Below are 16,268 nucleotides of genomic sequence, written 5' to 3'. Positions count from 1 at the left end.
GGTGAACATGGAGAAGTATAGCTGTAACTATAATTAGTTGTTGTGACTCACTTTTGTCTACTGGGTCCCTTCAATACCCCCAGCTACAGTGCACCTAAAGGAGGGCTCTGTCATGTGAGAGGAACATCAAACAGTACAGGGAGAGCAGGGTAGCTTCTAGTGCTGGGGTTGACTGTGAGTCAGAAACCAACAACAAAGACATTCCCTACAGTTAACCAAACCACAGGCCACTGCCCTGACAACCTGAGTCATACATGAGCATACACTCACAAGGGTCAGGCTTAAGAGTATTCTTTTATATACCAAATAATAATAGATTATTTACTAGTTATCATGTTCAGTCAACCCCATCTCATCATGAGTAAGTAAGAATGAGACCTACTGGGTGGGGAAATTACAAAAACCTGATTGAGTAGAGCAGGCAGACCAGCTTAGGTTAAAAACATCCCCTCTAGAGATAAGTACAGGTGCCTGGCTGAAGCCCTTGAGCCCCACAAAGTAAGCACAATAGCTTAGTGATTACTGTAATAAGCCAGCCCTAATGAGTTGTAACCAAACTAACTGATTTAAAATAGATTAACTTTAGTCCTGATGGATTAAAAATTAAGTAATTTAATAAGAAATTAAATTGCACTTGACCTGGACAAGGTAAGCAAGATTATAAACCAAAAATTCACTTTTATGGAAGAAAAGCATTCTTCAAAATGCAAAGCTGGCACCAGTGGCTAGAATGCAAGAAGCCCTAACTAGCAGCCCTGCCCAGGACAATAGTTTAAAAAGACGACTCTTGAAGTTCCTTGATATAGACAACCACCATCTAAACACCAAATCAGTCCTTTCTTTAGCTAAACTCTAATAAAAGGGACTCATGAATGGAACACCAACTTAAAAACTCCAGTGGTACTGCCTCTAGATCCCAGGTGATGCCCAAGGCTCATCCACTAAACCTAGGACTCAAACAATTTGATGTCCACTGGCTAAAGTATTCCTTGTATTTGTCTGTTAGCATCATTTTGCAGCCTCCGAAAAAAATAAGATGGAAGTGGAGGTTTTGAGAGGAGCTGTAAAACCAAATGCCTCATAATTTCTCATGGAGAAATAGAGTGAACTGGATGAGGGGTTGGCTTAGGACACCCATCCATGGGACCAGTGGTGTGCCAGAGCCAGCACATGTGGGCTCCCAGGAGCCACCATGCACATCTCTTCCTGACTGCACATAATGAAGTGAGGTCAGCCATGGTGTACATATTAACACCAAGAAAAATGCAAACACTACAAATCAGAGCTGGAATCAGGTAGTCTCTTTCATAGATTGAAATTTATTAAGCTAAAGACCAACACCAGCAGCAACGTTATATTTTGGCTGATAGGAAAAATCAAAGGTAAGGCTAGAGTCAGGCAGAATCTATCAAAGTGGATTTCTGAGCATGCAGCCTTGAGAAAAATAGAAATCAACAATAGATGAGTCAAAGACATGGGTTTAGGAACCAGGATCAGTTGGTTCCTAAAAGGAACAGGCAGGCAGGTGGAAGAAAAACCCATGGAATTTCAGAAATGGTATGCAGTCGTCCTTGGCCTATCTGTACAAACTGGCCACATTTAAAAAATGAAAAAGAAATAGCCAATAGGGACTAAGTCATATTAATAGAAATGGCCAAATTCTTTGGACTCTCTTTCCTTACTGAGCAGAAAGTCCACTTCAGCAAGGCCCATTTCTGACTGATTCCTTTCTTCTGGGGCTCTACTAGGTCCCCATCTTTTTCTCTATCAGACTTGTATTGCAGGAAGTAATGCTGTGCCCAGTGAAAAAATCTCAAGTTATAACAGGCTTTAATTTATTTTGCTTTCTCAGCCTTTTTTAAGTACTTTGGATAATTAGCCTAGAATAAAGTTAATAAAGGAATACAAACAAAAGTCAATATAAACAACAGCATCTTAAGTTAAAAATATCAAAGGAAAATTAATAGAGTTCTTGTCATTTTATCAATGACTTATTTTGAAATCTTGTAATGACTGAATTACTGTGTTTAAGCTATTGATTTCATGTATTACAAAATTATTATTATAGTAATTCCATGATTAATTAGCTAATCTCACATTTTCTGAGATTTTATTTTTGTAAAAGTTTATGGTTAATATTTAGGCTGTATCCAACTTTGGCTAAAAGAATATTTTATTTAAGGGAGGCACTTAGTGGGTATGGCTATAACTTAGTATATCTGTCAGAGAGACATACAGAAGAAATACAGTGCAAGTCCAGTGACTTACAGGGTAAGTGAAAGGGGTAATTATCCAGCCCATACATAGTGTGGAACAGTAGATGGTAGATTCATAATGATGGAGTCAGCAGTAAGGTTTCAAACCCAGCTAAAATAACCAAGAAAATATTTGAGAAACAGATATTTTATATGCCTGCCAAACCACACACTATAGATAGATAGATGGGTAGATACACAGTCTGCTTAGTTGAGTTGCCTCAATTCAGTGGTGTGATATCATAATCATTTGTTAATCTTCCAGCCTCTGCATTCAGCCATGGTCAACTATCTCTTAAAGATGTCTTGGCCATATGCTATAACTTTCTGATCACTTTTAGTTGTAGATAATCCAATCAAGTCTAGTTTCGTGCTCAGTTTAAATCTCTTTTCCTCCTATTCATCATAGACCAGGATTCTGGTTTGAGGGTCTGGGACTGAAAGGAGACATACTCTGTTCTTTTCTCCCTTCCCCCCATTCCAACACCTTCAAGAGAAATGAAATCACTGTAGGTGTCTGGGGATCCCCTCATCTTTTCCTACAGGCATAATGGCTCAATTGTTGGGAACTATGATTGGGAAAGGGGGAGATAGAGATTTTCTCAATTTATGGGCTTCTAGATGGTAGAGGGAAGAGTAGGGGTTCTGGCCTCAACTTTTAGCCCATCTCTATACATGAACCGTGAACTTCCTGATGTTCAAGCTGGTTTTAGAAAAGGCAGAGGAACCAGAGATCAAATTGCTAATATCCGCTGGATCATGGAAAAACCAAGAGAGTTCCAGAAAAACATCTATTTCTGCTTTATTGACTATGCCAAAGCCTTTGACTGTGTGGATCACAATAAACTGTGGAAAATTCTGAAAGAGATGGGAATACCAGACCACCTGTCCTGCCTCTTGAGAAATCTGTATGCAGGTCAGGAAGCAACAGTTTAGAACTGGACATGGAACAACAGACTGGTTCCAAATAGGAAAAGGAGTACGTCAAGGCTGTATATTGTCACCCTGCTTATTTAATTTCTATGCAGAGTGCATCATGAAAAATGCTGGACTGGAAGAAGCACAAGCTGGAATCAAGATTGCTGGGAGAAATATCAATAATCTCAGATATGCAGATGGCACCACCCTTATGGCAGAAAGTGAAGAGGAACTCAAAAGCCTCTTGATGAAAGTGAAAGTGGAGAGTGAAAAAGTTGGCTTAAAGCTCAACATTCAGAAAATGAAGATCATGGCATCTGGTCACATCATTTCATGGCAAATAGATGGGGAAACAGTGGAAAGTGTCAGACTTTACTTTTTGGGCTCCAAAATCACTGCAGATGGTGACTGCAGCCATGAAATTAAAAGATGCTTACTCCTTGGAAGGAAAGTTATGACCAACCTAGATAGCATATTCTAAAGCAGAGACATTACTTTGCCAACAAAGGTCCGTCTAGTCAAGGCTATGGTTTTTCCTGCGGTCATGTATGGATGTGAGAGTTGGACTGTGAAGAAGGCTGAGCGCCGAAGAATTGATACTTTTGAACTGTGGTGTTGGAGAAGACTCTTGAGAGTCCCTTGGACTGCAAGGAGATCCAACCAGTCCATTCTGTGGGAGATCAGCCCTGGGATTTCTTTGGAGGGAATGATGCTGAAGCTGAAACTCCAGTACTTTGGCCACCTCATGTGAAGAGTTGACTCATTGGAAAAGACTGTGATGCTGGGAGGGATTGGGGGCAGGAGGAGAAGGGGACTACAGAGGATGAGATGGCTGGATGGCATCACTGACTTGATGGACGTGAGTCTGAGTGAACTCTGGGAGTTGGTGATGGACAGGGAGGCCTGGCGTGCTGGGATTCATGGGGTCTCAAAGAGTCGGACATGACTGAGCGACTGAACTGGAACTGGATAGGTGTGGATCACTTAGTGACCTAACATTTTCTATGAGCACAGAAATGCCAAATCTGAGGTCACATAGCATCCTGTAAGTTCAATTCAGTTCAGTCACTCAGTCATGTCCGACTCTCTGCAACCCCATGAACCACAGCATGCAGGCCTCCCTGTCCATCACCAACTCCTGGAGTCCACCCAAACCCATGTCCGTTGAGTCACTGATGCCATTCAACAATCTCATCTTGTGTCACCCCCTTCTCCTCCTGCCCTTAATCTTTCCCAGCATCAGAGTCTCTTCAACTGAGTCATCTCTTTGCATCAGGTGGCCAAAGTATTGGAGTTTCAGCTTCAATATCAGTCCTACCAGTGAACAGTCATGACTGATCTCCTTTAGGATGGACTGATTGGATCTCCTTGCAGTTCAAGGGACTCTCAAGAGTCTTCTCCAATACCACAGTTCAGAATCATCAATTCTTTGGCACTCAGCTTTCTTTATAGTACAACTCTCACATCCATACATGACCACTGAAAAAACCATAGCCTTGACTAGACGGACCTTTGTTGACAAAGTAATGTCTCTGCTTTTCAATATGCTATCTAGGTTGGTCATAACTTTCCTTCCAAGGAGTAAGCATCTTTTAATTTCATGGCTGCAATCACCATCTGCAGTGATTTTGGAGCCCAGAAAAAACAAAGTTAGCCGCTGTTTCCCTATCTATTTGCCATGAAGTGATGGGACCGGATGCCATGATCTTAATTTTCTGAATGTTGAGCTTTAAGCCAACTTTTTCACTCTCCACTTTCACTTTCAAGGCATTCTTTAGTTCTTCTTTACTTTCTGCCATAAGGGTGGTGTCATCTACATATCTGAGGTTATTGATATTTCTCCCAGCAATCTTGATTCCAGCTTGTGCTTCTTCCAGTCCAGTGTTTCTCATGATGTACTCTGCATAGAAATTAAATAAGCAGGGTGACAATATACAGCTTTGATGTACTCCTTTTCCAATTTAGAACCAGTCTGTTGTTCCATGTCCAGTTCTAAACTGTTGCTTCCTGACCTGCATACAGATTTCTCAAGAGGCAGGACAGGTGGTCTGGTATTCCCATCTCTTTCAGAATTTTCCACAGTTTATTGTGATCCACACAGTCAAAGGCTTTGGCATAGTCAATAAAGCAGAAATAGATGTTTTTCTGGAACTCTCTTGGTTTTTCCATGATCCAGCAGATATTAGCAATTTGATCTCTGGTTCCTCTGCCTTTTCTAAAACCAGCTTGAACATCTTGGAAGTTCACTGTTCACGTATTGCTGAAGCCTGGCTTGGAGAATTTTAAGCATTACTTTACTAGCGTGTGACATGAGTGCAATTGTGTGGTAGTTTGAGCATTCTTTGGCATTGCCTTTCTTTGGGATTGGAATGAAAACTGACCTTTTCCAGTCCTGTGGCCACTGCTGAGTTTTCCACATTTGCTGGCATATTGAGTGCAGCACTTTCACAGCATCATCTTTCAGGATTTGAAATAGCTCAACTGGAATTCTATCACCTCCACTAGCTTTGTTCGTAGTGGTGCTTCCTAAGGCCCACTTGACTTCACATAGCATCCTATATACTCTTTCAAATATTTTTTTTACCTTTTTTTTCAGTTGAGAATGCTTAAGTTTTATTCTCTTAGAAAGTTTCAATTATACAAAAGTATTGCTGTGATCATCATATTCTACATTAGATTCTAAGATTTAGTTATAACTGTAAGTTTGTACCCCGGCAGCCTCTCCCAACTTCCCCTCTCTCTCTCTCAGACCCTGGCAATTACCATTCAACTCTCTATGAATTCAACTCTTGTTTTTTTAATTCCACATATGTCATGCGCTATTTGTCTTTGGCTCATTTTGCTTAACATAATGCCCTCCAGGTTCATCCACGTTGTTGCAAATGGCAGGATTTCATTCTATTTTATGGCTGAATAATATTCTACTGTATACACACACACGTATAGATCATCTCCTTTGTCTATTTGTCAATGGACACTTAGGTTGTTTTCATACATTGGCTATTATGAATAATGCTTCAGTGAACATGGTAATTTAGATATCTCTTTGAGTTATTGATTTTCCTTTGGATATATACCCAGAAATAGGATTGTTGAATTACATGAAAGTTCCACTTTTAGTTTCTTAAGGAACCTGTATGCTGTTTTCCACAGTACTTGTACCAGTTTATATACTCGCCAACAATGTACAAGGATTACATTTTCTCCACATCCTTACAAACATTTGTTATTGCTTATCTTTTTAATAGACATCTTAACAGGCACAAGGTGATATCTACTTATTCCTTTGTATTTCATGATGATTAGTGATGCAGAATACCTTTTCATGTCCCTGTTGATCATTTGTATGCCTTTGGAAAAATGTCTATTCGGGTTCATTGGCCATTGTTTAATTGGTTGGATTTTTGTTTTTGAGGTTTATGAGTTCTTTATATATTTTGTATATTAACCCAAAGGAAGAAGTAAAAGATCACAAATTTATAAGAGCAGCCTTTATGATTCAAAGCAATTAGATCTCCTGCAGATACAAGGCTTGCTTCCCAGCAGGATTCTGGCACATCTTTCCCAGAATAGAGTCAGGCTGCACACTGCTTGGAGGCAGGTCTCCTACACCCAGAATCCAGGAGCATCACCTCCTAATATGAAACCCTGTTGCTAGTGAGAGAGAAAAAAATATTGCTCTTGATTCAGTGATTGCTCTGCTAGTGAAATTGTTTTTCCATCTTTTGTTGACTTTAGGCAACACTATTTTTAAGTTCATTTTTTAAACTCAATGAATAGTGCTGCCTGAATTGAAAGTCATATAGCATGCATAGCTCTAAAGAGTAGCTGCAGTTTGCATGCTCCATTTACTCCCTTCATGCTTTCCTTCTCCTTTGTAAACTTTTGCACAGGAAACACCAAGCCTAGTCCATTTAACTTTCATTAGTAATTAATAATAGTGTTGACTGAATGGCACCAGGAAGCCTCTTGTGAATGGAGTTGGTATTTTATTTTCCCCTTATGTCTACAAGAGAAGAGAGGCAAAATTAGATGCCCCTTTAACTGCATATCATAACCCATTTCACACAACAATTAGGACCACTCCTTCCCCGCATCACCGGGCATCCAATCATGGCTTCAAGTTATTATTCCTGCCCTACTCCTCAGCATCCTCCTACCTCTTCAAATGTAACATGACCCAAAACAAGTTAACCATTGCTACCACTTTTCAATTCTCAACCTTTCCCAAATTCCATAAGTTTGTAAGTGGACATAAATGAATCAACAGTACTTGTGCTCTCTCAGACTGGGATCTTCTTTTCTCATACCTGTACCTAAATGTGTAAGTGAAAATACTTTCCAAATCATGCTGAATATGTCTCTGAAACTTCTCACAACTATTTCTTCCTTTTTGATTATGGTATCCTTTCTCACATTGATGTCCTTATTGCCGTGGTTACATCAAGGCAGCAATGGGTCCCATTTGTTACTCAGCTACAATTCGTCCTTTCTATCTGTGGCACTATCTTCCCTTTCTACCCAAGACCAGCCGTTGTCCTGGATGATCAGTTTCCACATGAATGACCTATCAGACATCCTATTTCCTCAACCTCCTCAAACTCATTGACCTTATTTCCATTCCAGTCATCCATTCCAGTGCTTATACAAAAGAGCATGTGAAAACATCACAAGCTCTCCAGGTCTCTCTTTACAATCTAATATTCTTCCATACCCAACCCCTATTTCTATTCATTGCTTTGAGAAATCCAGTCACTCAGCCCCTCTCTTCCAGCTATTCATCCTCCCACATGCCATCAATCTTGCAAACCCAGTCCTGGAAACCTGTGCCCTCTTCTTTCCCACATGCCATAGCTCTCACTGATGTTTAGCCTGTCCACATATGTGCTGCCTTTTCCTCCTTGCCTGCCAGGATTCCTCCTCATTTCTCAATTGTCTCACCTGATCTGTCTGCCTTCTGGCTTGACCATATATGAAATAAGGTAATAAATTTGAAAGAAATTAGAGAATCAGGAGAAGGAGATGCTAGAAGACAGGGCAGGTAGAGTCTGGTTATAGAGAGGGAAGGATGCAGTTTCATCTAACAGGACATGGACCTTCTTTTCCCAGTCTACAGTGGAAGAAGCTAAGGTTCAGTGAGGTCATGCATAAAAAAGTCAAGAACTGAGATGTGCACATGTAGAAAAAAAGCCAAGTCCACCTCACTCCACAAGTTCTTCAAGGGCTCAAAGAAGGAGCCAGGTCAGCAGCCAGACAGAATTCATCACCCTGGCCAAAGGCTCATGGGCACAAGTAGTTTGCTCAGGAATAGACAGGTTTTACATTTTTAGAGGTGCTCAGTGGTTCTTAAAAGAACCTGACCTGTGTGTGTGTGTGTGTTAGTCACTCAGTCGTGTTCAACCCTTTGCGACCCCACGAACTGTAGCCCACCAGGCTTCTCTGTCCATGGAATTCTCCAGTCAAGAATACTGGAGTGGATTGCCATCCCCTTCTCCAGAGGATCTTCAGTGGTTAAAGGGGACAATCAAGAATTACCATTTATGGGGGGAGGGGAAGGCAGTATTGCTGCGTTAGTGTAGGTCAGAAGCAGGATTCTCTAAAAATTCTGCAGCCATTTATTTACAGACATTCTAAACAGTTATATTTAAAAATTTTTAAACAGTTAATACACTAAAAATATAAAGTGACCTGTATAATGTTCTGTAATAACCCATATGGAGAAAGAATCTGAAAAAGAATAGATATATGTATAACTGATTCGCTTTTGCTGGACACCTGAAACTAACACAACATTGCATCTTAACTATACTCCAGTAACAATTTAAAACAGAGACCTAGCCTAGCTGAGGGTTTATATAGACTCCAGTAAACCATGGCATGGAAGTAAGGGCATAGTGGGGAAGGTCTGACGCCATTGATGAAGGGGTGGATATGGGAAGAGAGGCTGAGAAGGAAGACTTTGTGAAGGGAGGAAAGGACTCAGGATTTGCTGCCAAGTTTCAGAGTATGTCTTGGTAAGCTGACTTCCATGTCCCATATAGGCTACTAGAGCCAGAAATACTCTTGTTTTTTTTTAAGTGATTATGCTTTTCAATATAAAAATAATTCATGCTCATCAGAGGAAAAATGGCACGGGGGCAAAATCTTACTAGGTAAAGCAACTGCTATTAAAATTTGTTGTGATTCTTTCCAGTCTTTTTTCTATTCATTTCACTCACATTATTGTGATCATGAGTTATATGTTTCCTGCTTTTGTCACTTAGCATTGGAAAACAAACATTTTCTATCTTGTCATTTAATGTGTCATAATTGTAATTGCATATTTAGTATAATCATATATTATTGTGATTTAGAAAATTATAAACTATTCTATCATCTACATCTACTGCAATGCACTTGAGTCTATGGTCGAGCATTAGGAGGTCCATTATAGTACACTTCAGAATAGAATTACTGGGCAGAAGATATGGAAGTTTTGGGACATGAGATAGTTAGGCAGCCTGGATGCTCATGCAGTCAGGCCAGCTTGGAGGAGAATCCAGTTCCTGAGTTTCATCCTCAAGCTTAGCGTGTCTGTAAATCCAGTTTTGTCGGTGCCATAAATTATTGATTCTTGGGAATTACATAGATGTTTTGGGTACTTTTTTTAGTTAATTTTTAAAAGTTTTATTGGAGTATAGTTGATTTTCAATATTGTGTTAGTTTCAGGTGTTACAGCAAAGTGATTCAGTTATGCATATAAATGTATTCATTCTTTTTTATATTCTTTTCTCATATTGAATAGAATTCCCACAGGTCCTTGTTGGTTATCTTTTTTTTTTTTTTTTGGCCACACTGCATGTGGGATCTTAGTTCTGTGACCAGGGATTGAACCCGGGGCCCACAGAAATGAAAGTACCAAGTCCTTTCCACTGGACAACAAGGGAATTCCCTGGTTATCTGTCTTATGTACAGTAGTGTCTGTATGTTCATTCCAAGCTCCTGATACTTCCCTCCCTCCACCATACATTTCCTATTTGGTAACCATAAGTTTGTTTTTGATATCTGTAAGTCTGTTTCAGAACAGACTTATTTTGTAAATAAGTTCATTTGTATCACTTCAATACAATATTGTAAAGTAAAAAAAAAAAATAAAAACTAGATAATTAAGAAAATAAAATAAATAAATAAAACTAAAAAAAATTAGATTCCACATATGAGTGATATCATATGAATTATATAGATGTTAACTAAAACTAATTTGTAATGGAAATTAGAAGCACCACATGGTGGGCATGGAAGTCATTATTGCTGTTTGCCAAATATTTTTGTTCTGTATCTCCCAGACACATGGTAACATCACACCTCCTGTTCTCTGTGGGTGGCTGGGGTGTGTGTCTAGCTGTGATGAAGACTCGGGTTTGAAAGTGAGCACTTATTTGCAACAGAAAGACCCTCAAGAGTTCTCTTTCCTTCTGTCACTGTGGCTGGTAATGTTTGAGAGCGTGTCCACTCCATCAGCCTGGCTCTCTGAGTGACTAATGAGCACTTTCCTTTGCCAGCCACAGAGCCAGTGTGAGCAAGGAACAAAGCTTTGCTGCTGTAAGTCACTGAGACTTGGAATTTGGTCATTACTGCACTGTGCCTCAGCCCATCCTGACTGATATTAACATTGGCATACCTGATATACTAATATTTAACCTCTAAAATTAAAAATCAACTAAAGTAAAAAAGATTACTGTTAGGAATTAATCAGAATGGAAGAAAATAAATATATTTCAGCTGTTTCACAACCCTTGATCAAGGATACTGTAATGTGTCATCAAGACCTTCCCCACCCCAGATAGGGCTGAACTGGGCAAAGAAAGCATTTACCTCTTTCTCCTTTTCTACAGTTTCTAGCCAAGACATCCATCTTCTGACGTTCACAGTCCTCCTTCAATTGTTGCTGCTCTTATTTTAAAAGCCCTACAGTATGCTGAATAAAAAATGAATAGTGTAGAATAAAATGAAAAAGATCTGCTTTCTCCCCCTCTCCCACCCCCAGGAGCCCACATACCCTCAAGGCCTTTTCTCTGCAATTCAAAGTAAAAATGGGTTCCCACTCTTCACATTTTTCTTCACATCTTGCCTTTTTTTCACTTAATATGTCACATGTCATTTCATGTCAGAGAATATTTATTTACCTATTTCTTTTTAATGCCAGCAGAGTTCTGCATTTCAAAGATTTACCATCCTTCATTTAGCTGGCTTCCTATTGCTAGATATTTTTTACATTTTTCCAGCCTTTTATGATGGTTAATAATGCTCATTGAACATCCTTATAAAAAACATAATTTTGAACACTCATGCAAGTTAATCCAGAAGGAAAAGTCCTAGAAGTATAATTCTGGGTTAAAGGGAATTTGTAATTTAAATGCCAATAAATATTATCACAAACTGAAGAACGATTATACCAAATAAATTTTTGCACTGTTAAGAAAGTTCTAGGAACCACAACAGATTTCCCAATGTGGGGATCTAGCAAAGGGACTGAGAACCCCCAGGGACTGTGACTTCGGAGGCCAGTGGGATTTGATTACATAGCTTCCACAGGATTGGGGAAACAGACTCTTGGAGGGCACAAACAAAACCTTGTGTGCACCAAGACCCAGGAGAAAGGAGCAGTGACCCCACAAGAGATTGACCCAGACTTACCTGTGAGTGTCTGGGAGTCTCTAGCAGAGGTATGGGTTGGCAGTGGCCTGCTACAGGGTCAGGGGCACTGAGTGCAGCAGTGCATGAAGGGTACCTTCTGAAGGAGGTTGCCATTATCTTCATTACCTCCACCATAGTTTGGTCTCAGGTCAAACAACAGGGAGGGAACACAGCGCTGCCCAAGGACAGAAAATTGGACTAAAGATTTACTGAGCATTTTCCCATCCATCAGAACAAGACCCAAGTTCCCCCACAGTCAGTTTCTCCATCCAGGAAGCTTCCATAAGCCTCTTATCCTTATCCATCAGAGGGCAGACAGAATGAAAACCACAATCACAAAAAAACTAGTCAAACTGATAACATGGACCACAGCCTTGTCTAACTCAATGAAACTATGAAACATGCCACGTAGGGCCACCCAAGACAGATGGGTCATGGTGGAGAGTTCTGACAAAATGTGGTCCACAGGAGAAGACAATGGCAGAATACTTCCATATTCTTGCCTTGAGAACCCCATGAACAGTATGAAAAGGCAAATGGATATGACACTGAAAGATGAACTCCTGGCCCATGTCAGTAGGTGCCCAATATGCTACAGGAGAAGAGTGGAGAAATAATACCAGAAAGAATGAATAGACAGAGCCAAAGCGAAAACAATGCCCAGTTGTGGATGTGACTGGTGATGAAAGTAAAGTCCGATGCAGTAAAGAACAATATTGCATAGGAACCTGGAATGTTAGGTCCATGAATCAAGGTAAATTGGAAGTGGTCAAACAAGAGATGGCAAGAGTGAACACTGACATTTTAGGAATCATGAACTAAAATGGACTGGAATGGGCAAATTTAACTCAAGATGACCATTATATCTACTACTATGGGCAAGAATCCTTTAAAAGAAATGGAGTAGCCCTCATAGTCAACAAAAGAGTCCAAAATGCAGTACTTGGGTGCAATCTCAAAAATGACAGAATGATCTCTGTTCATTTCCAAGGCAAACCATTCAAAATCACAGTAATCCAAGTCTCTGTCCCAACCAGTAGTGCTGAAGAAGCTGAACAGTTCTATGAAGACCTACAAGACCTTCTAGAACTAACACCCAAAAAAGATGTCCTTTTCATCATAGGGGACTAGAATGCAAAAGTAGGGAGTCAAAAGATACGTGGAATAACAGGCAAATTTGGCCTTGGAGAACAAAATGAAGCAGGGCAAAGGCTAATGGAGTTTTGCCAAGAAAACACACTGGTCATAGCAAACACCCTCTTCCAACAACACAAGAGAAGACTCTAAACATAGACATCACCAGATGGTCAATACCGAAATCAGATTGATTATATTCTTTGCAGCCAAAGATGGAGAAGCTCTATACAGTCAGCAAAATTTAGACCAGGAGCCGTCTGTGGCTCAGATCATGAACTCCTTATTGCAAAAGTCAGACTTAAATTGAAGAAAGTGGGGAAAACCACCAGACCTTTCAGGTATTACCTAAAATTAAGTCCCTTACAATTATACAGTGAAAGTGACAAATAGATTCAAGGGATTAGATCTGATAGACAGAGTGCCTGAAGGACTATGGATGGAGGTTAATGACATTATACAGGAGGCAGTGATCAAGAACATCCCCAAGAAAAAGAAATGCAAAAAAGCAAAATGGTTTTCTGAGGAGGCCTTACAAACAACTGAGAAAAGAAGGGAAGCAAAAGACAAAGGAGAAAAGGAAAGATAAAGCCATTTGAATGCAGAGTTCAGAAAAATCACATAGAGAGATAAAAAAGCCTTCCTCAGTGATAAATGTTAAGAAATAAAGGGAAACAATAAAATGGGAAAGACTAGAGCTCTCTTCAAGAAAATTAGAGATACCAAGGGAATATTTCATGCAAAGATGGGCTCAATAAAGGACAGAGATGGTATGAACCTAACAGAAGCAGAAGATATTAAGAAGAGATGGCAAGAATACACAGAGGAACTATACAAAAAAGATCTTCATGACCCAAATAATCACAATGGTGTGATCACTCATCTAAAGCCAGACATTCTGGAATGCAAAGTCAAGTGGGCCTTAGGAAGCATCACTACAAACAAAGCTAGTGGAGGTGATGGAATTCCAGCTGAACTATTTCAAATCCTAAAGGATGATGCTGTGAAAGTGCTGCACGCAATATGCCAGCGAATTTGGAAAACTCAGCAGTGGCCACAGGACTGGAAAAGGTCAGTTTTCATTCCAATCCCAAAGAAAGGCAATGCCAAAGAATGGTCAAGCTACTGCACAATTGCACTCATCTCACATGCTAGTAAAGTAATGCTCAAAATTCTCCAAGCCAGGCTTCAGCAATATGTGAACCGTGAACTTCCAGATGTTCAAGCTGGTTTTAGAAAAGGCAGAGGAACCAGAGATCAAATTGCCAACATCGGCTGGATCATTGAAAAAGCAAGAGAGTTCTAGAAAAGTATCTACTTCTGCTTTATTGACTATGCCAAAGCCTTTGACTGTGTGGATCACAACAGACTGTGGAAAGTTCTTAAAGAGATGGGAATACCAGACCACCTGACCTGCCTCCTGAGAAATCTGTTTGTAGGTCAAGAAGCAACAGTTAGAACTGGACATGGAACAACAAACTGGTTTCAAATAGGAAAAGGAGTAAGTCAGGGTTGTATACTGTCACCCTGCTTATTTAACAGATATGCAGAGTACATCATACAAAATGCTGGGCTGGATGAAGCACAAGCTGGAATCAAGATTGCCAGGAGAAATATCAATAACCTCAGATATGCAGATGACACCACCCTTACGGCAGAAAGCGAACAAGAACTAAAGAGCCTCTTGATGAAAGTGAAAGAGGAAAGTGAAAAAGTTGACTTAAAACTCAACATTCAGAAAACTAAGATCATGGCATCCAGTTCAATCACTTCATGGCAAATACATGGGGAAACAATGGGAACAGTGGCAGACTTTATTTTGGGGGGCTCCAAAATCACTGCAGATGGTGACTGCAGCCTTGAAATTAAAAGATGCTTGCTCCTTGGAAGAAAAGCTATGACCAACCTAAACAATGTATTAAAAAAGCAGAGACATTACTTTGTCAGTAAAGGTCCATCTAGTCAAAACTATGGTTTTTCCAGTAGTCATGTATGGATGTGAAAGTTGGACCATAAAGAAAGCTGAGCACCAAAGAATTGATAACTTTTGAACTGTGGTGTTGGAGAAGACTCTTGAGAGTCCCTTGGACTGCAAGGAGATCCAACTGGTCCATCATAAATGAAATCAGTCTTGAATATTCATTGGAAGGACTGATGTTGAAGCTGAAACTCCAACACTTTGGCCACCTGATGTTAAGAACTAACTTATTGGAAAAGAGCCTGATGCTGGGAAGGATTGAAGTCAGGAGGAGAAGGGGACGACAGAGGATGAAATGGTTGGCTGGCATCAGCAATATGATGGACATGAGTTCAAGCAAGCTTCTGGAGTTGGTGATGGACAGGGAAGCCTGGCGTGCTGAAGTCCATGGTGTCGTAAAGAGTCAGACATGACTGAGCAACTGAACTGAACTGAAATATTGCCAATTTCCTTTCCAAGGGTCGAATCAATGTGCATGTCCATCAACACAGAGTGAGAGTTCTTGTCTCTTCCCACTGACCAGAGGCAGTGTATGAACAAACTTTAAAAAATCTCTGCCATTATAATCATGAAAAAAAAATGTTATGGTGTTGATTCCAAGTGCATTTCCTTAATTGTAGGTGAGTTTTGCTTGTTCTTTCTGAAGCTATGTTGGTAACTTCAGTCAAGTATGGTGAGGCCTGGGTAGCATTCTTTCCCTTTATGGTTGATTTTATTATTTGAATGTCAGAGAATAACCTTATTTTTAGGGAATTCCATTGCAGTCCAGTGATTAGGACTCGGAGATTCCATGGCCCTGGGCACAGGTTTGATCCCTGGTCAGAGAACTAATATCCCGCAATCCAAATGGCCAAAAAGGAAAGAAAAGAACCTTATTCTTAAGCACTGAGGAGGTATCTCATTGTGGCAATTATTCACTTCTGGAATAAACAGAGTTTACAGCATTTCTAAAACCTTGAGATAGGTGGATACACTTAGGTTGGCAAGTAGAGAGAGAGAGAAAGATTGCTGTGGGGGTGTTTGACAATGACATCATTCAAAGCAGATGGACTGGGGATTGGCCACCCCTCACACCTCACAGGTAATTGATGTCATGTGTTTTTTCATTGTAGCAATTCAGCTTTGTGTCCTTGCCCACTGATGTGCTGGAAATTGAAGTGAAGGACAAGTTTGCCAAGAGCCGCCCCATCATCAAGCGCTTTTTGGGAAAGCTGTCAATGCCTGTTCAAAGACTCCTGGAAAGACATGCCATAGGGTAAACCTTGACCAAGAGCTCTGAATCACTAGGCATCAGCCAGCAGGCCAGG

The 16,268-nt window shown here is 40.2% G+C and overlaps 1 protein-coding gene across 3 annotated transcripts in view; it reads left to right on the top strand.

Moving 5' to 3' along the window:
• HECW1 (HECT, C2 and WW domain containing E3 ubiquitin protein ligase 1) overlaps positions 1–16,268 on the top strand; it is a 490,597-nt gene that overhangs the window by 340,473 nt on the left and 133,856 nt on the right. For all 3 annotated transcript variants that reach the window (XM_025291383.3, XM_025291385.3, XM_044946810.2), the window contains one exon: positions 16,074–16,216. In XM_025291383.3, coding sequence (XP_025147168.1) covers positions 16,074–16,216 — 143 coding nt within the window. The remainder of the gene's footprint in view (positions 1–16,073; positions 16,217–16,268) is intronic.

The sequence above is a fragment of the Bubalus bubalis genome, chromosome 8 (genome assembly GCF_019923935.1).
Source record: "Bubalus bubalis isolate 160015118507 breed Murrah chromosome 8, NDDB_SH_1, whole genome shotgun sequence".
Lineage (NCBI taxonomy): Eukaryota > Metazoa > Chordata > Mammalia > Artiodactyla > Bovidae > Bubalus > Bubalus bubalis.
Note: the sequence above shows the minus strand (reverse complement) of the source record. Positions and strands in the feature narration are given on the sequence as shown.